General features: G+C 44.6%; 1 protein-coding gene across 1 annotated transcript in view; it reads left to right on the top strand.

Annotated features, from left to right (window-relative positions):
* EXT1 (exostosin glycosyltransferase 1) overlaps positions 1-25,458 on the top strand; it is a 616,826-nt gene that overhangs the window by 472,654 nt on the left and 118,714 nt on the right. Inside the window, exon 6 of the mRNA XM_069621540.1 lies at positions 14,376-14,494. Within this exon, the coding sequence (XP_069477641.1) occupies positions 14,376-14,494 (119 nt within the window). The remainder of the gene's footprint in view (positions 1-14,375; positions 14,495-25,458) is intronic.

Here is a 25,458-nt window from a genome sequence, read left to right as displayed (position 1 = left end):
CACTCAGTATTATGTTTAGACCCATATAAAGACCAACTTCTGTTGTGTGTAAGAAGTCTTTAAATATCCGAATCCATGGGCAGAAAACGCATCTGGTTTGCGTTCCAGTATGCCCAGTAAAGCTATCATGCCCTTCATCAATGCCCAGAAATCACTACCTACAGAGTATGTGAATGCTTGGGTTAAATGTGCTCATCAAGGCCCAATTCCAGTATGCTCCATAAGTGCACCCAGGATGGGTTTGAACGTGCTGAGTACAATGTTGTCAAGCCCTGTTCCCAGACGGCCTCCTATCTCATTGGTGTAACACAATGTGTGGCTCCCCTGCGAGCCATGCTGAGGGGGGAGTGGCCCAAACTAGTCAAAGCAAGGCCGTGCCACATTCCAGGCCAGCCTTGACCACTGCGCATGTGTATGTAGATCATGCCGTTGCAGGTGCATGCAGCCTAGGTGAAAGGGCCAGATGCCTTTGAACACACTGACTGAGGGGGACTATGAAGAGGCTTTAGCCTCAATTAAGGGCCTTCACTAAATGGTTTAGGGAATCGTGTGGTACAAAAACCTCCAGATCCTCTCAGCCGCTGCTGATAGAACCAGATGTTCTGGTGTAAGTCCAGTCGATAAAATCAAAGGTTTTGCATTCCCCCTACAGCAATGTGGCCGTCCCAAATCAAAGATAATATGGGAAGAACAGCAAACAATTCAGCACATAAATAAACTATTGAATACAAAGTTCAGAGCCCCTTCAGAAGATATTTCTGTGCTCAAATCCAGCGAATTACCTGTGGTGTTGGGGTATCTGTCGCATGGAATGTCTGCATCTTCTTAGTCTACTCTGACATGTGTAACCGCATCCAAGAAGGAAGAGGGTGCAAACCGCTTTGGAATCAAAATGTCAATGGTATGGTCCTTACAAATTGATGTGCTGCAGTTTGTCCACAGACTCGGTGGTCACCCACGAAAAGACAGATACCCTACCACCAAATCTCTGTTGGCCATAACTAAACAGCAGCAGAAGCAGACCACGATTCTAAAGCTTCCAGGTCACAGCTAAAGACAGAAAGGACCGTTCTGACAGTTGCTCTAGTTTTTAGCCCAGGAAGAGGATGTTCACATCCAAGGACTTTTCAGGCACAGGCTTATCCTCTTCAAATAAACCCAAGATTGACTGCTCTAAAGCAGAGTAGCACACCATGCCTGTAGGCCACAGGGTTACCTGCCTGGAAATGTATAATCCAGTACTTGTTACATTTGTGTTGAGCAAATGTTTGTCTTTCGCTTCCCAACAGTCATTGAATCTGAAGCTGCTTTCACGTAAGTACCATAGAGGTTTCTCTGTGTTGTGTTTTTCTATTCACGATCACGAAAAGACAATTGGGGAGGGACGATGGGTGGTGAGTCGGGACTATTCTAGATTATAACAAGTTTGTATCGATAAAGAAACTTATATATTCACTCCAGGAAAGATTCCTCCTGCTCTGCAGTGGGAGGGGAGTTGAGGGGAAGGGTAGGGGGCTGGCTTCATGCAAAAGATCTACAAGATGCATGAAGCCAGCCCCCTACCCTTCCCCTCAACTGAATCCCCTCCCCCATAAAGCACATTTTCAGAATACGTGCACAATTAAGGATGCTATCTTTTGTCCTGCACCAATGATCTTTTCACTTATACTTTACTTTATTCGGCAGTAAGCCATAAAAATCAACGTTGCAAGTCTTACAAATGGATTCGATAAAATAAACCAAATATAAACATGTTAAAAACAAACCTAAATCAGAAATGCTAATATATAAAACATTTAAAACATGCAAAATAGTGCCATAAAGTTTCCACGGCGATCAAAAAAAACAGTATTGTTTACTATTTTTCAATGAGATAGCAGTTAAAATTTGTTAAAATGCATGTTGACATATAAAATTAATCGGTGGTCCTACTTGCTCAATTTCTTGATCTATTCCCGAAAAACAAAGGTTGCCACTGGTGGAACCAATTTATTTATTTCATATGATATAGCGCCCAAACCAGAGGGTGTCACGGCACATGTACAGATTAGGTGGTTACAGAAAGACAATAGGTGTTGAGCAAAGTACATACAGGTTATGGATATTTAACAGCCATGTTTTTAAGAGTTTTTTGAAGACTGAAGGAAGGTTTGTTCTGATGTGATCATGAAGGGTGTTCCTCATGGTTAGGGCGGTGACATTGAAGCTGGATCCTCCCACTCGCTTGAGGTTGAAATGGGCATAAGGCAAGTTTGGTCGAGGATTAGAGGGAGCGTGTAGCTGGCTTGGCTGAGATGTGTGGGATAAGTTAAGAGGGGGCTTTCTTGTGTAGACATCAGTGATTGATCGTCAGTGTTTTAAATACGATTCTTGCGTTTATAGGAAACCAGTGCGCCTATTCTTGATGTAGAAATGAGGGCATAGCATTTTAGGCCGAGGGCTGCTCCACGGTTTTTGTTTTGCAATAATTGCAGTTTTGGTAGGTTTTTCGCATAGGTTCATGACAGCAGAAGGTTGCAGTAGTCTAACTTACTGCTAATAATCGCACAGTCAAGTGTTGAGCAGTTTTGCTGCAAGATGAATTTCCTTCTCATGGAGATAGTGTTAGGAGGCTGGTGCACTGATATGGCGGGACATGTTGAGCTTGTCATCAAGGTCAACCCCCCCAGGGTCTTCACTTGTTTGGACACCTGGATGGTAATTCCGTCAATAGGAAGGGTGATGGGTCAAGGGCGCTTATGTGGTGAGCTGAGCCTACGATAAGGAGCTTGGCTTACTCATAGTTTACGCGTAGGTTGTGGGCGGCCATTCAGTTATGGATGATACTGATACAACATCCAGGGCGTAGTTACCAGATATTGGATGTAGGACTTGCGTTTCATTGGCAAAGTTAGTGTAAGGAATGCCCGGTGCATCAACGTGGTCAAAGAGCGTCTTAGTATAAGTATGGTAAGGAGAAGGTGAAATGCAAGATCCCTAAGGGATCCTGCAGGGGACCGGAATGCAGTCTGCTGTGAAATTGTTTATAAAGACCCTGGAAATGCATTCAGTCAGGATTGATTTGATCCATTAGGAGGCTTGGTGTGAGAAGTAAGGAGGTGTTGGCAGAGGATGTCGTGGTCCATGTCAAACGCAGCTGGGCGGTCGAGGAGGAGCAGGATGGCAATGTTAACTGAGCCACAGACGTTATCGAGTTGGATTTTGAGCTGCAAGAGTGCAGTTTCTGTGCTGTTGGGTCTGAAACCCAATTGTCTTGAACCAAGAAACTGATGATGATCAAGGTGGGTTTGGATCTTGGTATAGGCAATGTGGTCTAGAATTTTACGGAGGAAGTGTACCGTAGTGATAGGATGGTAGTGAGGAGGGAGAGGTCAATAGAGGGTTTCTTCATGAGGGGCAAGATCCAAGCAGTTAAGGCAGGAGGGGACGTTGTTGGTGGCAAAGCAGGCATTCACAAAGTCTGTGATGGGGCGAGAGTGGCGGCACAGCATTTGGGAATGTGGGCCGGGCATGCATCACCTTTGCAATTGGATGGTTTGAGGTGCATGGTGGTGGCGGTGGGGACATCTTTTGTAAAGACTGGACAAAAGTGCAAGGTGGGAAGGTTGGGGATAGGCGGGCAGGTAAGGGAAGGTGCAAGAGAGTGGTTTGGCATGGATCTGAAGTTTCCTGGCCTCGATTTTCAGTGAATCGTTTTTGTTGGAGAGGGCAGTTTGGCTATTGGAGCACCAGACTTTGTCAATGTGGACTGGAGAGGATGCTGAAAAATGGTCTTCTAGCTCCTTGTGGATGGTGAATAGTTCTTTAGCGCTAGAGCTGGTCTCTGTGATCCTAGTATTGAAGGAGTTGGCATTAGATGTAGTGAAAGACGAGGAGGGCTCTGAGGTTAGTGGGTGATGGTATTGCTTCCGCGTGTCCGAGGGCACGTTTGCGTTGAGTGTTGTGAGTTTGAGAATCACTAATTAGGTCTTCTGCCTATTTTGGGTTTAATAGGTTGCAAAGGGGCATGTTGGTCAATGGTGCGCGTGAGGACCGAGAGAATCTGGGAGGCATGAGCATTGTAGGTGTCTGGCGGGGAGTCTCTGAGAGAGAAGTTTGGAAAGGGTGGGTGAAAGGCTGCCTTTGAGTCTGCTCGTATTGCAGCTGAAGGTAGGCAGTTGGGTAGGGCAGGGTTGGGTGATTGGAAGGCATGAGATAGCTCAAATTCAATGATGAAATGGTCAGACCAAGGTACAGTCATGATCTTTGTGTACAGTTGAGTGTAAGGATCCAGTCCAAAGTTCAACCTTTGGAGTGCTACTTTCTGTTCTTTTACACAGTTACTGCTACGTTAACGTTACAAATCCTTGCTGCATTTAAACCTTGGTTTTCGGCATTGCATTCACTACCTTTTGTAAGTAGGATAGAGCAGTTAAAAGTGAATTTCAGTTTTGCTAGTGCCAATACAATACGGGCAGGAATCTTTTGGCGTAATACCCCATTTAGAGGTGCAAGTGGCCAGTATTTGAATGTCGGAGCCAGGTTTAAAGACCAGTGTACGCTCTGCTTTTGGTTTGACATTATACAAGTATGCTTCATAACCTTGTAATAGTTTGCAATCCCAATAGGAAATAGCAGTCGAATGATTAAGGTGCTGGGTGATAGTATCTTCAATTGCTCTATTATGAATGTCAGTTAGTATTAATGTTTTAGAATTGGACCGACTGTTAATGTATTCTGGGGGGTTCAATAATTTTCTAAACCTATGTTAGACAATCCGAGCAACTAGTGGAGGAGAGAGCGTTTGGAGTGTGAAGGTTATTGTTAAGCAGGGGGTCTGTGTAGTGTCTGTGTGAGGGTGAGTGCAAGTGTTAGAGGTAGAGTAGGAGTTGTGGCCGAGTGGGGTAGTGGTAGAGGTGGTGGTTGGAAATGAGTAAACGGGTAGTGGGACTAGCGAGTAAAGGCAATACGTCGTAGAGTAGTATTGATAAGTGGGAGGGTCTGCAGTGCACCCTATCCCTAGGGGGAGGGAGTCAGATCAGGGGCTAGCAGAATGGTGAGCAGGGTACAATATCCCTGGAGGTTCCGAGAGAGGAAGACTGTGGTTGAGAGGTAGGGATAGTAGCAGAAAAATGGTAGAGTGGGAAGAGCGGCAGTGAGTGGGAGAGTAGGAGTAAATATTTGTGTAGACTGAAATGGAAGTTATAACTAGAACAGTAAGAGGCGGGGAAAGTAGAATGAGAAGGAGGGAAAAGAATAACGGTAGGATAGTTGGAGATACCGGCGGTAGAAAGAATAGGAGTGGGGAAAAGAAGGAAGATCGAAGGGTGGTGGTGGAAAGGCAGAGAGAGATTGGAGGGACAGTGACGTGGTGGGAGGAAAATGGCTTAAGAGGTCAGTATAGCGAAGGGTCTGGTATGAGAGGGTGTGAAAGGTGTGAGCGTGACACTGGGCGAAAGGCACCGTGCCCTGTTCCTGGAGTACTAACCAATTACAAGATGGGGAAAGTTAGTTGTTATCTAGGAAGTCAGGGAGCCATAGTATTAGGGTAAACACCAGTAGGATAGAAAGAAGAGAAGACCGATGGGAGGGGGTAGGGGGGGGGGCTAACAAGCTAATGGCTACTAACATCCCCGATAGGGGCGCCTGGGTTAGGGAGACTGGGACAAGGACGAAGTAGTCCAGAGAGAGAGACGGCCCTAGAGGCAAATATCTCCAGCCCCATTAGGCCCAAAAGAACCTTGACAATCAGCCATTCTGGCCATCAAAGGTCTTTAATAAACACTCTTGGACTTTGCAGTCGGCGTGGTTCTTTGTGGCAGGTCACACTGGTAGAACATTTCTATTATCTTTTGGACCACCCGAAACATTGGGAACGTTTCTGTTGGCAAGAGTTATCATGAACACTTTACTTTGTAAGAGCCCATCCCTGCACATTTGATTTTAGATTATTTGTGTTAGGGACAGAAGTAGGGTTTTAGAGAAACCACAGTAATTGACTTTGTTTTTGACATCCTTGCATATTCCTTAGGTTGCTTTGAGGCAGGGACAGCTCTCCTAGCATTTAGGGATAGAAAGGCATTTTTCCTACCCGTTTATTGGTAAATAAGTTTATAGCCAAATATATGCCACTTTTGTGTCTGAGCATTCCATCTGCACCCTTACAGAAATGACCGAGATGTTACACAGAGGTGCATTGGAACAAGTTAAGGATGCTTTCATGGGCAGACATTTCACACCGCACAGCCGCAGACATCTTGTTATCCCTGGACCTGCAGTTTATTTTGATTATCCATTACAAAAGTTGACACTTCCTAATTTTCCTTGTGGGAGAACAGCATTTACAATTTACGAACTTCCTGCCATTTGGATTACTCAGTGGTAGCTCCTTTCCGCTGAGAAGAATTTCATGTCTACCCCTATCTGGCTGGACTGGTCGTTGTAGTTTACTGTTGTCTCAGAAAAATAAATCTATGCTGACTTCCTCAGAATGCTTGAAACTGTTCCGGTGTCTTTGGTGAGCAGAGACAATTCATCTTAGATTTTGTAGCAAAATATCCACATTCTTGCAGCAATTTTAATACATTGGCCAATACATAGCCTGTTGACACTGGTCTGTGAAACGTAGGGTGGAGTGGTGCAGGCTGGTGGGCCCTATGACCTAACTGGGCCAAACAGAACTTGCCCTTAGCAGTTCTTTGTCGCCGATGCCTGGCGCATGGACGACCAGAGATTTTAGGTGAAAACAGTCTGGTCGATCTTGGATAATCCAGACTAAGGGTTACTTTCAGGACTTTCTCATTTGTGTGTGCTGTACATAGAGGATGCTCTGAGTGCAGCCTAGTGTCTCTCGTAATTGTCCTCACAGTACACCAGCTTACCATCTTGTCTCGGCAGAGTGCAGTCCAGTGCGCACTACAGGCTCCTCTGCGTACACTGACTCTGCATGTGCTGCCTTGGGGCCATGGTCCTGTTTAGGAGTGCAAAATGTTCAGGCCGACCTGCTTAGTAGCACATACAGATGCACACTGGTGAGAGCTAGATCACGCAACTTCGGATTGGCTGAATCAGCAGTGGTGGATGCTAAACCTAGTCTTTTTTTAATGGGAAACAAATAAGTCTTTCCTGTTTGGTGTAACTCGAGACTGATCAATGGCCAAAGCTTTTCAAATGCACTGTGATATACAGGCATGGTATCAAGAGAGATGACACAGACAACAGAAATATATTTCTAAAAAGAACTTTATCAATCGGGATGGTGTAACGCCTGACTGACTATGCTATAGTGGGATTTTCCCTGCCTCAAATCTACGGAATGTCTGTCTACAAGTCCAAATCAAGTCAGTCTGTGTCAAAACCTATGATTGTACTCGCAACTACATCTAGTGGGGAAATGTTCTCAACCCAATGTAAGTGTTAAAGTTCTATACAGTGCCAATGTAAGAGGTTTTTTCACATTCTGAAGTTAACTCCTGTAGATTCACAGGTATCACAGTTGGCCTCAAAAGAGGGTCTTGGGTTTTCCTTCCCCAAGTTCAATAGTAACCAAGTACATACAATACTGTGATCTTGGGACTCCCCTGCCTAAGAAACAATTTCCAGTTCTTTGCTTCTCAGGGTTCCCTTCCCCAAGACTTGTATGGCGCAATTGACATGTTTCCTCTGTCCACAACTTTACAAAAGAATGCACGGTCCACTTGACCCTTCCTTTGGTTAGCTTCACCAAGGAGACGCACTTATTTGCTGCTTTTCCAATATATAATAGTTTCGGGTCTAGCTGCAGTTATCAGACCACGTGGCCACCGATCACAGGTCACAGAACCATACGTTTCTCCAAAGGCCATTTTTCAGTAATATTTACAACAACTTTTCAATGTCCTTATGTCTTGCACGTTATTCTTTAGCTGGCAGTGGGGTACTTGATACATTTATTCTATAACCCTTATGCAGTTTCGAGAATGTCATAGTCTGATCAAGTAACTTTCTTTTCATTCAAGTCTTCATTGCAGCATTCACTTGGTTTCACTTAAACCACAACTTTCATGTCGCCCAATATGGAGTAAATGTAAGATTGCGTTTTATTTGTCAGGATAAAAGCCTTCATTTGATTCAGTTTTCAATAAATGTAGTTTTAAGCTGTGCCGACTTGAATAGCACCTTTCATTTAGTTCGGTATTGAATAAATGCAGTTTTAAGTTGTACGTGTTCAATAAAACCTTTTATTTAGTTTGGTATTCAATAAGTTCTACTTTGCATTTCCTCTGTGGACTCTTACCATTTCTATGGTCCTGAGTGCTCTGGCATTCCTAGTGTCTCCTGACACTTACTGGGTCTCTGCAGCTCAGTTCTGCTGCTTCTCTCCAACTCGCCAGTTTGCCGGGTGCTCCACTCGACATGCTGACCCTCATGCTTGGCTCTGCTGCTGCTCCCTGGCAACACCTACTGTATGCCTGCCCTCACAAGGCTTCCCAGTCCTGCACTGTCACCACAGCAAGACTCTTGACGGTGCAGGCTGCAAACCGCTACTGCGGACCCAGGGGGGTGCGTGCAGAGATGCAGCACCCTGGGGCAACGCAGTGAACTGCTGTATCCGGTTCCTCCACCGAATTAAAGTGTAGTGGACCCTGCAACATATGGATTGTGCCCAAGTGTGTCCGCATGGATGTGGAGGAGAGCAGACATAAATGGCAAGACCTGCATAGGACTGTAGCTGTGAGCTATGGCTTCACGCATGCTCCAATTGTGACTGCTTTATTTCTGGTCTTCACAGCGTGATGGTGTGTGCTTGGGACTGCAGATTGCTTCCCCTGGAGAGCCCAACTCTGAGGGAAGCAAAATCGGCATGCACAGGCTACGGGGGAAGGCTGCTGGTGGAGATATGGGTATGGGTATGGGCAATATGGACAAGAACTAGCTAAAGTTGTCATTCTATGGAGGAGCGGAAGCCCAAAAATCTAAAACGCTGCAGTGGAATCAGAGGGCGGTGGCAAGATGCCTCCAACAGCTACGAGTGACCAAGATGCAGGTGTTAAATAGCTCTTTCTTCAATTAAATCCCAACATTGGCGGTCTGGACACTAAGCTGGACACCCTAGCTGGTAAATTTGACATGCTGCGACTCGAAAAGCAGGGTGAGGGACTGGATGAGGCTGAAAACAGAATCTGAGCTGGAGGACACCTAGAGTACACTGGCATCCAAGATTAAGTCACTGGAAACCACGATTAAGGTGGTGGCAGCTAAGAACGAGGGTCTGACAGGATGGCTGCGAAGGAAAAAAATACGATTGGTGGACATGCGTGAACAGCAAGAGTTAGGGCGGATGGAAAAAATTGATGGAGAAATTGTGCACAACAGTGTTTGGAAACAATGGAGTGTGTCCCATGTTTGTCAAAAGAGCACACAAAATACCAGCATCTAGGCTCGTACCGGGTGCTCCTCTGCCCATCGCCCGAATCGTAAACTACTGTGACAGCAACACTACACTGCGGATGGTCTGGCTTAAATGCAAGCTATCATTTGGTGGAGACCGCTTTCAGATCTTTCCTGATTTCTCTGCTTGGGTGCAGGCAGCCAAAAAGGACTTTTGCAGGTGTGAAGCGCAGGCTGGGAGACTGTAATGTCAAGTTTCCATGAGCTTCCCGGCACAATTGTGCATTGAGTATGAAGGGAAGGTGCAGTTCTTCATGTAGCCTTAAGCGGCATGTTCATTTCTGTACAAAATGGTGAAGTCTGGCCCGGGGGCTGCTTCAGGGCACTGATGAAAGGAGGTGATGCTGGTGTGCTTCAAATTATTGGGGTCTTCTATGACCAAGACGGTCTCTTTTGGGGACCACCACGGCCCAAGTAAAGTTTGTCCTTTTTCCTAATGTGGACTCTGAGACCTGAGAGGTTTCATTGATGCTCTGCTCCAAAAACAGGCCCCTCAGCACCAGCCGTGGTGATCGTTGGTGTAAGAGGTAGTCAAAATGGCCGCCGTGGACCGTGGGGGTTGGACTGCCATTTTGTCAACGCCTGTGGCAAACTGAGTCACAGGTGCAATTAAGCCTGTGGTCACCACAGGGGAGTCAGGGGATCTTATGTGCCATCTTAGCCTTGAGACAAGGAACCTCGGCAGAGCTGGTGCTAGCAGACTTATGGTGCGTGACCGACTTCTGTGCCTCAGCAGGAATGAAGATCTGGTCTGGGCAGCCCCTTTACAGTTGTCCTCAGAGGATACTCCAGTGCGCCTGCTAGATTCTTTGCGGGACACCTCAGGGATATCACTGGTAATAGAGCCGCTTAAGCCCCTCCCGGACGCAGAAGACCCCGGAAAGGAGTACCCTGGCCGGGGTGCCCTGGAAAGGAACTACCTTACCAGTTTCTTTTTTTCTTCAATGAAGAGCTGTAAATGTGGAGGACCACCACGTTGAAAAACTTTCTCCCACCTGACAAGCCGACATTGAGTCTCAGTAGAAGCACGCGTCCCAACAGTGTTCCGGGCCTATGCACTCCAGGCAAAGAGAATGGGGATCGGCCCTCGCGAAGCATCGTTAGCAGGATGAACTATCAGGATACTAGTGCGTCCTGTCCCCGACCGTGCAGAGAAAATGACTGAAGGGCGATGCACGGGACGGAGTACAGGAAGGCAGAGTTACTTGTCACATGCGGTGGCCCCCCAAAAATAAAGACCCATCGTGCTTTTTAACAAAAGTGCTCTGGTACCGTCCTGAAGGACGGAATGTCCGCAAGTATGGAGGAAAGGGGACGGGACGTAGGAGTAAATTGTAATCCATGCACATTTGATATTAACAAAAATTGTTTTATCTAAAAAACACAATTGGTTGCATGTTCCTAAAATTTTCTACTATAAAAATGTTTCATAGATTGTATATAATGTTCAGTTATGTGGCATTATATTGACCGATTATGCAACTTATCATGAAGCGCATCTAAATAAAATGCCATTTCTGGCTAAATTATAATGGTGCTATTCCATTTCAAAATAGCCTCTCCTTGATAATTAGTATAGGGAAGCTCAGGCATGTTGTGTTCTTACGACCCAACTTCTGATTGAAATCTCTTGGGGAAATAACTAATGACCTAAGATTCTGAAAAACAACCATGTCAGCCATGTTAACTCGCTTGAACAATCCCAGACAGGCGATTCTTACTGTGGAAAACTCCTGATTCAAGCCCATGGACTTCAAATAATCATATTGAAGTTATTCAAACTAATCGAACGTTAAGTGTGATTTATTTTCTTTTTTACGATTGAATCATTTTTTAATATTTCTCACAAAGAAATCAGAAGCGTTTTTTTCTGTTCATGATATGAAAAACAACTTGGTGGAAATCCTAGAATTATCCTTTGAGCTTCAAAATGAATGTCCTGGAGCCTGACCTGACTACTTTTGTTGGTCATCGAATTCCAAATGTTTGGGACTTAACACATTATGATCTGACATTGTTCCCATTTCCACAGATCTGGTTCTTGTGCTCCCAGTATTATCTTTCAGTGAAGAAAATGGTGGCTAGAGATGTATTTTTATTTGATATAAGATCCTTCATGATCGCTAGCAATATATTGAGGCAATCTGTATGTCTTCATGTTGGGTGCAATCCATTGTGGAAGGCGACACCTATCCTTTGTTTTCAGACAGCATTTTTCCAGATAGTAAGAAACTGCATACCTTTTAAGTATCTGTTTACTTTAGGTATCTAGTCTAAGGTTAAATTTATTTCCACAGAGAAAATCACTACTCCAAAGCATGTCCTCAGTAGATTGGTGTGGCAATATCAGTATCTCTCCCCTGCCTATTTAGAGGTCCCATTGGAGTATGTTTGTGGCCTCAACAGTCAAGCTCAATACGACTGGTAGGTGAGACGTGACAACACAATATGGGGCAAGCTACTGTCAGAGGGACTGACTTGGGTAGCATATAAAATATAACGAAGGGTTGAAGGACATCTACCCTGGGCAATAAAACGATGGCCGTGGATTGATGTAGGAACTCTAGGAAATACACTTACTGAGGGTTTGATTACGTTGAGTAATTAGCAGGATAGAGGGGTCTGGCACCAGAAAAATCGAATAGGAGCATTTTCTTGTACTTTCTGACTGAGAAAAGCCCCTATGATTCTGCATCTTTGATTTTGCTAATGTGGTTTCCTGATGTCAAGGGTACACTCAACCTGATTGTGTCCAGAGAACATAAGGTAGCGTGTGCAGGGTATTTGAAGGGCTCTGTGGATTCCTCCATAGACCTCCACGTAGCTCTTCACACACTGTTGGGCATGCCTGTACCCAAAGCCCCCCTCAGCACAAAAGGCTGTTTTCAATATGTATTCTTCAGTCCCTACTTATTTGAACAATCGCTTCGTACTCAAGATGTGAAAAGGTCCTTATGCTGCTAGACCCAACAAAGCATTTAAATGTACATTTGAACTGTTGTTGGGTTATGGTGCTGACATGGAGATACTCTGCTACTAAAACAATAACCAGATGGATTAAAGACGTCATAAGGTCTTGCAGCTAAGAAACATTGACCAGGTAGACCAGGATATTCATTGAGTGGTAAAGGCTTTCCTGAAAGACACCACTTTGAGAGACACTTGTAAAATATCGTCCTAGAGGTCCATGAGGGTTTTCTAATGGCAGTATTCCCTGGATGTACACAATATTGGCTGATCTGCTGTCGGCCAAGCGGTCTTGAAAAATCTGTTCAAATGACATCAAATGGGAGGTTGAATATTTCTCACAAGTCAATGCATGCTCAAAAGAACATGTGTATCTATAAAAGATTCTAGGGAAAGGTTGTGTATAAGTAAATAGTCATACAGCATTAGAATCCTTTATAGTCTTATGCAACCCACCCGATCCTCCCTGTAAGTAGTGGTTTGTGTAACTGATTGGTGCCTTGAATTGGAGGAGTAAGGTATTGAGGATTTCATTTGGTCAGCACGGTTGTGGCAGTTGGGGTAAACAAAAACACCCTGATCGCCTTGGAGTAAAGACTTAATGTAGCACTTCAGAAATAAATGTTGTATAATTTCCTATATAGAGAATGGAAAGTGACCCAGTGATTCCCACTTAAATGTTGAAGTTTCAAATGAGGATGCAAATCTATGAAAGTTGCCACTGTTGGAGGAAGTGCTGGGACCATTGCATATTGGACACAAGTGTTAATTTTGAAAAACAAGCAGGGCGCATGCGTATATGTGGACACACTTCCTGCCGAGGTCCTCCCTCAAGCCTGCCTGCTCCCATGTACAACTGTCATTTTTTTAATCGGCGTGGCGGCACTGGTGTGTTAGAAGGGGCTGAGAGAGAGCTTTATTGAAGACAGAATGACGAATACAGTAGTCACTCAAATAAGTCGTCTTGTAAATAGTTGTTGGGGACGACTTTCCAGAAGTATGGAAGAAAGGAGTCTATGGACTGGAGGTACAGTAGTCCATAAGGTGAGCAACATTTCCTTTTGTAGCTGCCTTCCCAAAGGACCTTTTTCTAAACCTTTATCTGCTGCAGTGGTACTTCCAGTTTGTTTGGCAATTCATTCTGCCATTCTAGTAATGAAGCATATCTGCGATAAATATTTATCGTACGTAGTTTCAACATGCAATTCTGTAAAGTAAACAGTAATAGTCTTTTAACGTTGTTGAACTGGAACATGGAGAACACAAGCGTTCTAGACAGAGGATACTGAAAACCCCCTGTGACTTACAACATACTTCTAATAGTCTCAGAACACGGTTGTTCAAATAAGACCAATGTGCACTATTTAATGTCGACTGCAACTTATGTATATGCCCTTCACATGTCTATATGATTTCTGTAACAGCGCCACGATGCCCTTAGGCGGCTGCACGCTTTATAAATGAATAAAATGTGTGTTTGTGGTTACTTTATGCCACTCATATTATGTCCACTAAACACATGGCTGCATTTCAAAGAACTACTTTCAGTATTGCAGCAAATTGAACCGAATGTGATCCAATCAAATAGTGATTAATGTTGGGTCAAATATACAATCCAAAGACGAAATTGTGATTCAAACAGTATCACGTGGGGACCAAGTGACTGAACGAAGGTCAGAAGTTCCAACCAAACCATGCCCCAACATCTGCTGCCCATCGCATTAACATGGTTTGCCTAAAGAAGATGAACCTCTTTCGAAACAAACCGCATATTGTGAAGACCTAATTCTAAAAGCTGTGCAGCTCCTCTACACTTCCAGATTATGCACGTGTGTTTTTGGCTATTACAATTGAATTTTTTCATTGTTCATGAACTACATATGTAAAAAAAATAACTGTTTATAATGCATTAGTGGTTTCTGGGTAGGGTTACAACTTCGTATTTTAATAAATACTTTTTTTTAAACAACTTTTTTCCTCCCTCTGTTTTTTCCCATCAGGTTCAAAGCCCCCTTCCAGGTTTACAGCGGTTATTCATGCAGTCACACCCTTGGTTTCTCAGTCTCAACCTATCCTAAAACTCCTTGTAGCTGTAGCCAAATCGCAATACTGTTCGCAGGTGAGTCATTCATTGTACTTCCTATGTTCATCCACTTTCCTCCATATTTGTGGCATCATTCTTTCCTAGGGGTTTGAGACTGGAGAGTTCTTTGCAGCGCTTTATACATAAAATGTACACCTTATGTTGGTGAAGCTGGGTGCAGGGTGGCGATAGGATGTATTCCCTAGCCCCACTCCAGGTTTCACAACTCAGTCCTGTTTTCTGCATTGTCAAGAGTGCACTCTTCTTCGCCACCCTTTTTGTTTTCCACTTTCAATTTTTGTTTCATTCCCCTAGCCCCAGGGTGCTCACCGTTTGTTTTCTCTCTGCTTGGGTTGAGGTTAAAGTGCTTTGGCTGACGTTTTATGGTGTTTCTCTCTTGCACTCTGCCCAGAGTGTCTTGAGCCCAATCACCATTGTTATGAAACTGGGCCATGCTAGTGATTTTCCTTTTCAGGGCACCCAGGCCTGCGGACCACTTTATCATTTTACCAATTCTGAGAGGGACTCTTGCATGCCTTGTAGTACTGGGGGACATCCCTGAGGTTCCATGTGAAGGCGTTTAAACAGGTTAGCGGGGGTAACCCAGAGGATTGCTGCTCTTGGACTTATACTTGGTGCTGGCCGAGTTTCCCTATTAAGGGGCTAAACGTAACACTAGCTTAGCAGAGTTTACTCATTTAGGGGCTAACAGTAATTGGCTCTGCCCTAGTTCCTGCAATCAGGGGCTAAGCCTTGTGCTGAAAAAGCAGGTCACCTCCTATGGGCTAAATCTACTGATGTTGGGTTCCCCAAATAGAGATGAAATATGACCTGGCGATATATAATTAATTCCTCCAAGTAAGCTTAATGAAGAATTGTACACTCCTTGTGGAAAAGTAAGTAATCTTTTATTAGTATCATGATTATGTCCCACCAGCTTACAGCTCTTCATCCCCTTCCTCCAATCCATAACTTCGCTCTCCCACATTCTAAAGTGACATTTACGTTTGAATGCTACACACCTCATTCCGAAATTCTCAGTTACAATAGAATAGGTTGAACGGCTAAATTGTTCTTACAGTAGACTAAAACAGTCTGCAATTTTGATACACAAAACATGGCGTTCTAACATAGTAACCTACAAACTTACTATGTATGTAACATGGATAACTGTACGCATGGTCCTACAAACATACTATGTAAGTAACCTGGGTAACTATATACATTAAATATACTAGCTTCATAGTGTCCACTAAGCACAATCACACTACCTATGTACACAGATGACACCAGATCACTCAACTTGCATGCTCACTAAGATATTTTGGCTTGTGGCACTTTCTTCTGGGCCTGTCCTTCCCCATTTGACTAGACTTGTACTACTCATGCCACTGCCTCTAATTCTCTCTACATTTTCCCTCCACACTCGAGCTTTTGCTAATTTTATTCATGTTCCACACTTTACCTTCCAATATCTTGACTGTTCCATTCAAACATTTTGTAAGTCTAACCAGTTTGGACCAATTCTGTCCTGACGGAAGCTTCAGACGCACCCACTCGATTTTGTTCTCCTTAGTTGCCGTGCCTATATCAAACTTAAATTTACTTTATTTCCTTCCTCCCTCCATTTGATTCTTTCTTGCACTGTATCCATATCTGTTACTACAACCAGCTCGAACTACCCAAGGAGAACATACTCTGGTATTGGGTTTCCTCTCTGAGCATTTTAAAAAGTGACACTCCAGTAGTTGTATGAGGTGTAAAACAATGCACCAACAGTGTCTCCTCAACAGCTTTCTTCCAATCGCCACCTTCCGCCATTGCTCCACATATTCCTGATAACGCGATTACATCTCTCCCAATACCAATAGTTTCCGAATGATATATTGAACTGGTGCAATGCTCTATACTATTACTTTAAAAAAAATACTTACATTTCCTCAGACACCTATTGCACTCCATTGTCCATTACTATCAAAGACGGATATCCTTCTCTTTTAAAAAATACTCGTCAAAAAACGTAATGGCTTTGGTACATGCATTCTGAACTTGCGCTATCTCCACCGACCTGGACAAGTCTGCCAAAACAATTCACATTTCAAAACCATTTGACTCCTCACTGGACCTACTATATCCAACCCTACTCGTTACCATGGTATAGTGGGAATAGACCTCAATGTGTCATGGGTTGAGTCCTACTGACACATTCTTTCCCAGAATCCTCACAAACATTGCAATCTAACCATCATTTCCACATCCATGCCAGGCCACCAGTTATCCTGTCTCACCAACTATTTTGTCTTGGACATCCCTTGATCTGATGTTTTCAAAATCTTACTCCTCACTCCTTCAGAAGGAACAATCTGATCTCCTCTCAATACTAGTTCTCCTTCCAGGTGTAGCTCATTGCAAACCATCTTAAATGCCTCACCTATTTTTTTTCTCTCCGAAGTGCTTCATCACTCATATTGCTTTCCAACCTTTTTCATGCTCATAAACACATCAGCACTCATGGCTACACACCATTCTTCCTTTGACACTACTGCTTGACTTGCACTAAGCACTTGCTCTTCAATATCATCCTAATCTTCAACTAAATTTGTCATATGTCGGAGATGATCAGCCACCTTATTTTTAACACTGCAAATACTGTACATCACCTGTGTATTCCTGCAATCCCATGACCCACATACTTAATCGGAATGATACCATGTCTAAAACCTTCATTGTCAGCATCTCCTTGAGTGGCTTATGGTCAGAACGAAGTATGTATCTCGTCCCCCTCACAAATGCAGTGGATTTTGCAATTGCCCATTTTACCGCCTTTAATGCCTTCTCCATAGTGGAGTATTTGCTCTGTGCTACTTTTAAGTACTCAAGAAGCAAAAGCTATGGTGCATTCCTTTCTATTGTCATCAGTCTCTGATAACTCTGCTACTAACCCATGATTGTCTTCTGTGCTCATAATGCTCTTTCCAACATCAATTACCCAACGCAAGTGCTCTGGCCAATGCTTTCTTTACTTCTTGAAATTCAGCTTCACACTTTGAGTTCCAGTGAAAGCTTGCACCCTTCTTAACCAATTCTCTCATATGGGTCCTTCTAGTAAACCCCGGAACAAATTTGGAGTAATGGTCGATCATCCCAAAAAACATCAATTCTTCCTTGTTACTGAGAACTTGCTTTATTGTTCCTCTTTAGGTCTTACCCCATTCTTGAAATCTCATGTCCTAAGTATTGTATACTATCCTTGCAGAACTTGCCCTTCTCCATTCCAGCAGACTATAAATATGTCTAACACTTTAGCCATCCTCCTATTATTTTCATCCACAGCTATCCCATATATCAGCACATCAACTTGAAACCACAGTACACCTTTTTCATCAATCATGGAATAATTGGTACATAATGCAGCTGCAGTATTTCTGCACAGAAATTAAACCAAACGGCATTCTAACACTAGAACAACCCTTCAGTTGTTATAAAAGCTGTTAAGTTCTTCGAAGATTAATGTAACTTTATCTGGTGGTACGCAGATTTTAAGTGTGAAGTGGAGAAAACTTCTGCTTCACTTATAGTTCCCAGCATTTCAGTGATGTTCGGTAGAGGGTGTATTTAAAAACCATAGGTCTCTACATAATCTCAACCTCCCATTTGGTTTGTGTTACACCTATTCTGACGAGTCCACTCTTTCTAGCACTCATTGTCCATCTCTTTTAATTCTGCCTTCTCTTTGTCTCTAAGAGAAATTATAATGTTCCTTACTTTCTGCACAACTGGAAGTCCACTCGTCTTCATTCTAATCTTGCGCACATGACCCTTCTTGCAACCTATCCTGTCTTTGAACACCGTCATATCTCTCTTGCTTGGTCCTTCACGACAGTTCGTCCATCTCATGAGTATATTGTCTTCTCAGTGTTGGGCACAGTTTTATGTATAGTCTCTTTTGGTGCAAACAACTGGAGTGGGTAGTTCCCCTTCAGTGACGCACAAACATTCCCCTTCGCATTCCTGTCCTTGAACTGCATCATAGTCCAAACCATCCCATTGATTCAACCCTTTTTCCTCCCTATGCCATTGGACTGATGTCCATTTCATTTATGAACATGTTGCCCTGAAATTGAGCTTCAAGACTCTTGTTGGACATGAACGTATATTTTGCCCCGGGCCTGTCACTGGGTCGATTTCTTTTCCATCTATTTTAATTGTGGCCATTGGTTTCTCTGCGACGGCATCTTCAGTAGCTCTGATTGTGTCAGACAAATCTATCAAACAAGTACATTCTTCAATCTATTCAAAGTTCTATCATATTCAGTGTTCTCTACCTTGCTCCTGCAGCAATTTGTGAAATGGCCTCCCGATTACATTTTTTGCATAACACCTTCAGTCCCGGATACTTATCACTGTTTGCAATATGAAAATAACTGTCGCAGCAGAAGCATTTCTTCCACTCATCCACTTCTGATTCGTACTTGAGTATTTTCGTTTTCTTTACTGCCTGCTTCTTTTTTCCTACCATCTTGATTTGGATCGCTAGAATCTGACGTAGTCTGGGAAATCCTTTTTCTTAACATCAGTTTCAGACCTCTCGAGTTCTTTGTGTGCCGCCTCCTTAGCAACCCGCATTACTTATTCCAAAGAGGGATTGCGTTTAGCCCACAGGGCCTCCTCCTTTACCTTCCTGACATTGTGACATGAATTGATCACGTATTCTTGCTTTTTTCCTGTTCCCAAACTTGCAAGTTGACGCTAAACCCCTGAGAGCTGTTACATATTATTCTATCGTCTCATTTTTATATTGTTTTCTTTTGCCAAAATGGTAACACTGTAGAATAATGCTGACTTTCCTTTCGTATTTTTTATTTATTTGCATTTATATAGCACGCACACAGCCCAGAGGCATCAAGGCACTGTTACAAGATAACGTCTTAGTTACAGTACATAAGGAAGGGCAGCTGGGTTACATTAGCCCACAAACTTACATGGCTTAGTTAATTACTTAGGGGCTAATGAAACCCAGCCTCCTACCTAACTGTCTTTGGCTCACAGTGATTGATTGGATACATACATATTCCTCCACGCATAGTTCATTGTCCGTGGGCTACCTATGTTACGCATAAACATCACAGTGGCTGTGTGGGGGACTTGTACGGCGTGTGTGATTAAGGCGAAGTGTCTGGTTTTGATAGCTTTGCGGAAGGTGAGACGAGAGGGTTCAGCTCTGAGGGCCCTTGGCAGGGAGTCCCGATGGCTGGCGGCAAAGAATGGGAAGCTTGCAACCCCCTCAAGCCCCCCCAGCACGTTTTGGGGATGCCCAGAGCAACTAGCAGGACGTTCTTTTGTATAGTTTGGAGTTTGTCCAAGTTTTTAGCTAATGTTCCGGAGAATAAGGCATTACAGTAGTCCAGCCTTGAGCCTATTAAGGCTCTGGTAATGGCTAGGCAATTTGAGGTGGATAGGAACGGTCTGGTGGCGTTGAGGAGTTTGGAGTAATATGCTGCTGAGGCAGCGATTGCGTTAACTTGTCTAGACATAGTTAAGTTGGCATCGAAGTAGACTTTTAGGGTTTTGACTGATTGGGAGACTGGAATGGTGGTGTTGTCTATGGTATAGGTATGGGTCACCAAGTTTAATGCGAGAGTCAGTGGGGGCAACAGTAGTAGTTCTGTCTTATCCCCGTTAAGGCAGAGCGAGTTTTCTGCCATCCATGGGTGGATGGTGGTGTAGATGGAAATAAGGCTTTTGAAGTCAACCTCCTAGATGCTGGATAAGGGGATGAGAACTTGATTATCGTCGGCATAGTTGGTGCACATGATGCCGAGCGAGTCAAGTATGTTGAATAGGGAGATGGTGAAAATGTGGTAAAGTGTGGGGGAAAGGCTGAGCAACTCCAAAATGGATGGTGGCTGTGATTGCTGCTGCTTGGTCTGAGAAGACACGCATAGCTCTTCATTGAAGGAAGGAGGCGATCCAAGTGATTGCCTTAGGTGAGAAGAAGGCTGAGGTAGAGGTGTTGAGTAGTTTGTAATCCACCAGGTCAAACGCCGTTGAGAGGTGCAGGAGGAGGTGTAGGGCAGGTTTGCCTGTGTCTCTGATATAGTCAATTTGATTTTTGAGGTCCAGTAGGGCCGTCCCGGTTCCGTGGCCAGGACGGAATCCGGATTGTCTGGAGCTCGGGATATTGTTTGCCTCTAGGAATTGTTGGACTTGCAGGTAGGATGCTTTGTCAAGGATTTTAAGTAAAAAGGGGGCAGTAGTTACGGGCCTGTAGTTACTGGAATTAGATGGGTCGAGAGAATTCTTTTTTTTTAATAGAAGTGGACAAACCCATGCTTCTTTGAGAATGGGAGGAACCACTCCTGATGCAACGTAGGCGTTGACAAACGCTGTGATGAATGGAATGAGCAAGTCTGAACACTCCTTGATCAGGGAGGCTGGGCAGATATCCCCTTTGCACACAGATGGTTTGATGTTCTTCATGATTATGGCAACTTCAGTCTCGTTAACCTCTCTGAATAAAAAGATTGTTGTGTTGGAGGCCTCATTGGTGTGGGTAGATGGATGGGCAGAACTGGAGGGGAGTGGGTAAAGTTGATTGGCTCGGATTTTGTTCTGGAGTGTGTCAAGCTTGTGGATCATAGCCGATTGGATGTCATCACACCAGGCTTCATATTTCTGGATGGCTTGGTGGCGGAGGGGCAGGAGTTTCTAGTTCCCTGAAGATAGTGAATATCTCCTTACAGTTGGATTTAGCATTAGTGTTTCTTGTATTGAATGAGTTGGCCTTGGCACGAATGATGGCTTTTTTAGATAGCTTGTTGGACTCAAGCTTGTCTGAAGCAAGTTAGTTGGTTTGCCACTTTGATAAGGCTGTGTGTTTTTTAGTGCGCAGGTCTGAGAGTTCTGGAGTGAAGCAAGTGTTGGAGTGCTTGGTGTGCTAGGCTTTACGGATAGTTAGGGGAGCGATGGCTTCAATTGCATCAGAGAGTATGGAGTTGGTGAGTGCCTTGGGGTGTTTGGAGAAGGGGGCTGATATTGCTGGGACCCTGAGGTAGGGGGGGTTAACCTTTCTTTAGTGAGGAGGCGTGCACTTCTGGTGGAGGCAGAGGGGACAGGCGTGATAGGTTTTTGGAGCTTTAGTGTGGCGGGAGTGAAGAGGATGAGGTCGTGGTCTGTCCATGGGAGGGGAGAATTGGCTGTGACAACCGGTGGGCAGTTGTTGTGGGATAGTCAGTCCATGGTCCAGCCTTTACTATGTGTGGCTTTAATTATGGATTGTGGGGTTTTAGCTGGGCATAATTAGGATCATGTAGTCCTAAGTTAAGATCGCCAGACAGAATGACCTAAGTTGAGGTTTTCTGGTTTTCTGATACGAGGTGTGTGATGGTGTAGAAGAAGTCAGTCATAGGACCAGGGGGTGGTAGACCATGTGCAATGTGATCGTGCAGTTGTGTGGTGTGATTTTGAGAGAGAGGAGGTACCAGTTACTTGTGTTGGATTGGTCAATTTTTCTAATGGCTATGGTGTCTTTGGCTACGAGGGCTACTCCGCCTTCTGTGCAAAGTGGGTGATCTTGACGGTAGATAGTCTAGCCCATAGGGAGTTCAAGAGCAAGGGCAGGGCCAAGAAGTTCCATGCAACAATGTTTCTGTGATGGCACAGAGGTCGAGGTTATGGGTGGTGATCATGTCATGTATGTCTGCTGCATGGGCTGGAATGGAGCAGGCGTTAATGAGGGCACAGTTAAAGGAAGGGAGATTGGCAGGAAGCGGTCAGAGGTTGGGGTAGCTGATGGTGACTTGACCAGGGCACAATGGTAGGACATTGGGCACGGTACTCTTGGTGATGTTATCCTTGCTTGTGGACGTTGCAATGCCAGTTGCCACAGTCTAGGCTGTGTGGCATGGAGTCATGGGGCACTGGAGCGCTGTAACAGCGGTATCGGTGTAGTGTTTGAGGGGCATGGCATGCTTGGTCGTGTGTTCGGTGTGAGATGAATCATCTGGAGCATGGTTGAGGTGTGAATCCAGAATTATAGCATGGCCTAAGGTTGTGGTGATGGGGCATGGTTGGATAGTGGTATGCTTTTCCTGCTGTGGGAAGTGGGTACATTTTGTTTTTTTAGTGGTTGGATGAATTGGATGGGAGCGTGGTCTAGGGCCCTGTGACCTGGGCAGGATGTTGTCGGACTGTGTGGATGTGTGAAGGACCGCCCTTAACTGTTCTCAGCGTTCTGATGCCTGCAGGCTTTTAATGCTATATAAAACTAGATATTATGGTAGTCCATAGCTCTGGAACCAAGTCTGTGATTACTGTCGGGGTGCTCATGGGGCGCGAGAGGTAGGGAAGTGTCTTGATCCGTACTCGGAGGTGCATATATTGGTGAAGAAGGGGGGCACTGCCTGAGAGCAACTTATGGTGATTCATACTAACATACAATGGTATAAGATACAACAGAGGCAGAAAAGGGGTCACACTGGCATATGCCGCAAAATACAACAAGCAGCAAATGGAGGTCACGCTAGCATATGCTGCTAAATAAAACAGGCTATCATGAATGGAAGTACATAAAACGTACATAACAGCAGCAAGATAGTTAACACGTGTACAGCCAGATGGTGGTGGCAGGGCACAGTGGACACGGGAATGAGGCCTGTGTAGTGAAATGGCATATAAATAAGGGCTGCAATGTGGCAACTAGAGCAGATGGGCAGTTTAGTGTTCCGTTGGTGTGCTTGGAACTTAATTAGTGCGAGGGGGGCTGCAGCGTGCAGATGAGGCAAAACAGTCCTACTTGATGAATATTTGAATGCATGGGTTACATGGAGGATTGGTGTATGTCTATGGCCACTGGCTGCTCCCGGCTGAGAAAGGCTAGGGAGAGGGGACTTGAGTGTGGGCCTTAGGTGGGGGTGGGAGGGGTGGTGTTCGCCTGCTGGCTCCCTGATTGGGCAGCTTAAAGCAAGTGCTGTCCAATCGGATACTCCAGACATCTGAGCAAAAGTTAGCACTTCGATGTTATTATGGCGGCAGCCATTTTGGAGTGAAATTCCATTTCTGGAAGCTGAGGGCGTTGCTGATGCTTAAAGGAAAGAAGCTTTGTATGGGATCCAGCACGTATCGCGGTGGTGCCGCGACAAAGGCATAGATTCTGCCTTTTATTGAAGTGCAGCAGATTTTCGCGGTGCCCACATTGATTTTGCAATTGCCCTGGAGGGCTTACCTTGCATAGCAGGGGGTTGCGGTCGTACTGACTCAAGCCATTTGTTCCACATGGCGGTGCAGCTGCTCCTCCTAGGTAGATTGGCGTAGTGTGTATGTTGATAGGGCCTTAGGCGGGGGGGGGGCTCCCTGATTGGGCTGCTTAAAATAAGTGCTCCCCAATCGGATACTCCAAACAGCAAAAGTTAGTACTTTGGTGTTATTATGGCGGCGGCCATTTCGGAGTGAATTTCAATCTTGGGAAGCAAAGGGCGTTGCATCAGCTGATGTGCAAATGAAAGAAGTTTTGTATGGGATCCATCACGTATCACGGTGGTGCCGTGACAAAGGCGCAGGTTCTGCCTATTTAAATTAAAGCGCAGCAGATTTTCGGGTGCCCACCTTGATTTTGCAATTGTCCGGGAGGGCAAGTAGTGTTTGTCTAGCATTCTGACACACTTCATGTTCCGTCATGTTACCCGACTCCTCTTCAGCAAGATTTGGCAAGTTTTCGAATTTGTCTTGCCCATAGTTTCCTAAACACTGTATGAGAGGGCATGTTTCCACTCACTTGAATAATTGGGACTGTGAACTGCTTGGACATAGTGGTCAAATTGTTTTTTCTGTTTTTACCTGAGAATTTGTGGTTCACCTTGGTTTTCCAAGAAAGGTTTTGGGGAGGTAAGCCTTGCATTCCCTCCCCTGTTTATTCAGCTCAATAAGTTGTTCTTTGGTTAATTTTCTTGGTTCGCTAACTGTGTGGGACTGTTATACAGTTGCAGTAGCAGAGTAGTCCGACTTCAAAAAGATTGCACAGGTCTATTTGGAAATAAAGTACTGTTTGTGTAATTTCCAGGTTTATACTACTGCTACATTAGTATTAACGTCGCGTGGACGCTAGCATAGATATGCAACCAAAAACAGTAGCAGCGATGCATAGTGGGAGATAAAGCAGCCCCCTCCCCATGTTCCCAGCCCCCTCCCCATGTTCCCAGCATGGTTCTTGCCTCCAGTATAAACATCAGTGGTCGGCTGGGCGCATGCGTGGCATGTAACGACTATGCTAAAGTCAACTGTGGCACTTGAAAGTAAAAATGACAGGAGGGTTTACTTTTATCTTTAATTATTTCTGTCAGAGTATTTTAGGGATTTCTTACTTCCTCCTTAGTCCGCACGACCCGCTCTCTGCCACTTACAGGCATTTCCTGAGTTTGTCTCATGTCTGGCCTGACATCCTGGAGATGCTGCACACTCAGCCAGACTGACGCAGTGGGTGATCACCCGGTGGGGCTGATGGCCGTGCAACTAGTCACCAGTGAAGAATTGTACACTCCTTGAGAAAATGCAAGTAATCTTTTATTAGTATTGGGATTACGCCCCACCAGCATAAAGCGCTCTTCATCCCATTCATCAATCTAGAACTTCTCTCTCCCACTTTCTAAAGTGGAATGTAAGTTGGAATGCTACACTTAATCATCCTGTTAAGGCAAGGCGTCATGGGCAGCTGCCACATGGGTATCTCTCGTGGAGACTGTGGCAGATAAGCAGGCATCAAGGTCTACATTGGTTGATTCCTAATCTACTGCAGTGTCTAACTCAGGATTTGCTATGCCAAAACATAGCAGACAGCCATCAAGTCAGAGATGTCCATTTTAACAATTGCTACCCACCCTAAAGATCTTCGATGAACTTCAGCATCTAGTGCCTCCTTAAACTGAGATTCTTTTGTGCTGCACGTAGGATGATCGATGCTAATCAATCTTTACTTTCAACTCTTCCCATCTTCTACCTTTTTCATG

This window comes from Ambystoma mexicanum, chromosome 5q, assembly GCF_040938575.1.
Source record: "Ambystoma mexicanum isolate Mex_15411 chromosome 5q, UKY_AmexF1_1, whole genome shotgun sequence".
In the NCBI taxonomy this organism is placed as follows: domain Eukaryota; kingdom Metazoa; phylum Chordata; class Amphibia; order Caudata; family Ambystomatidae; genus Ambystoma; species Ambystoma mexicanum.
This window is presented reverse-complemented; position numbering and strand designations above follow the sequence as displayed.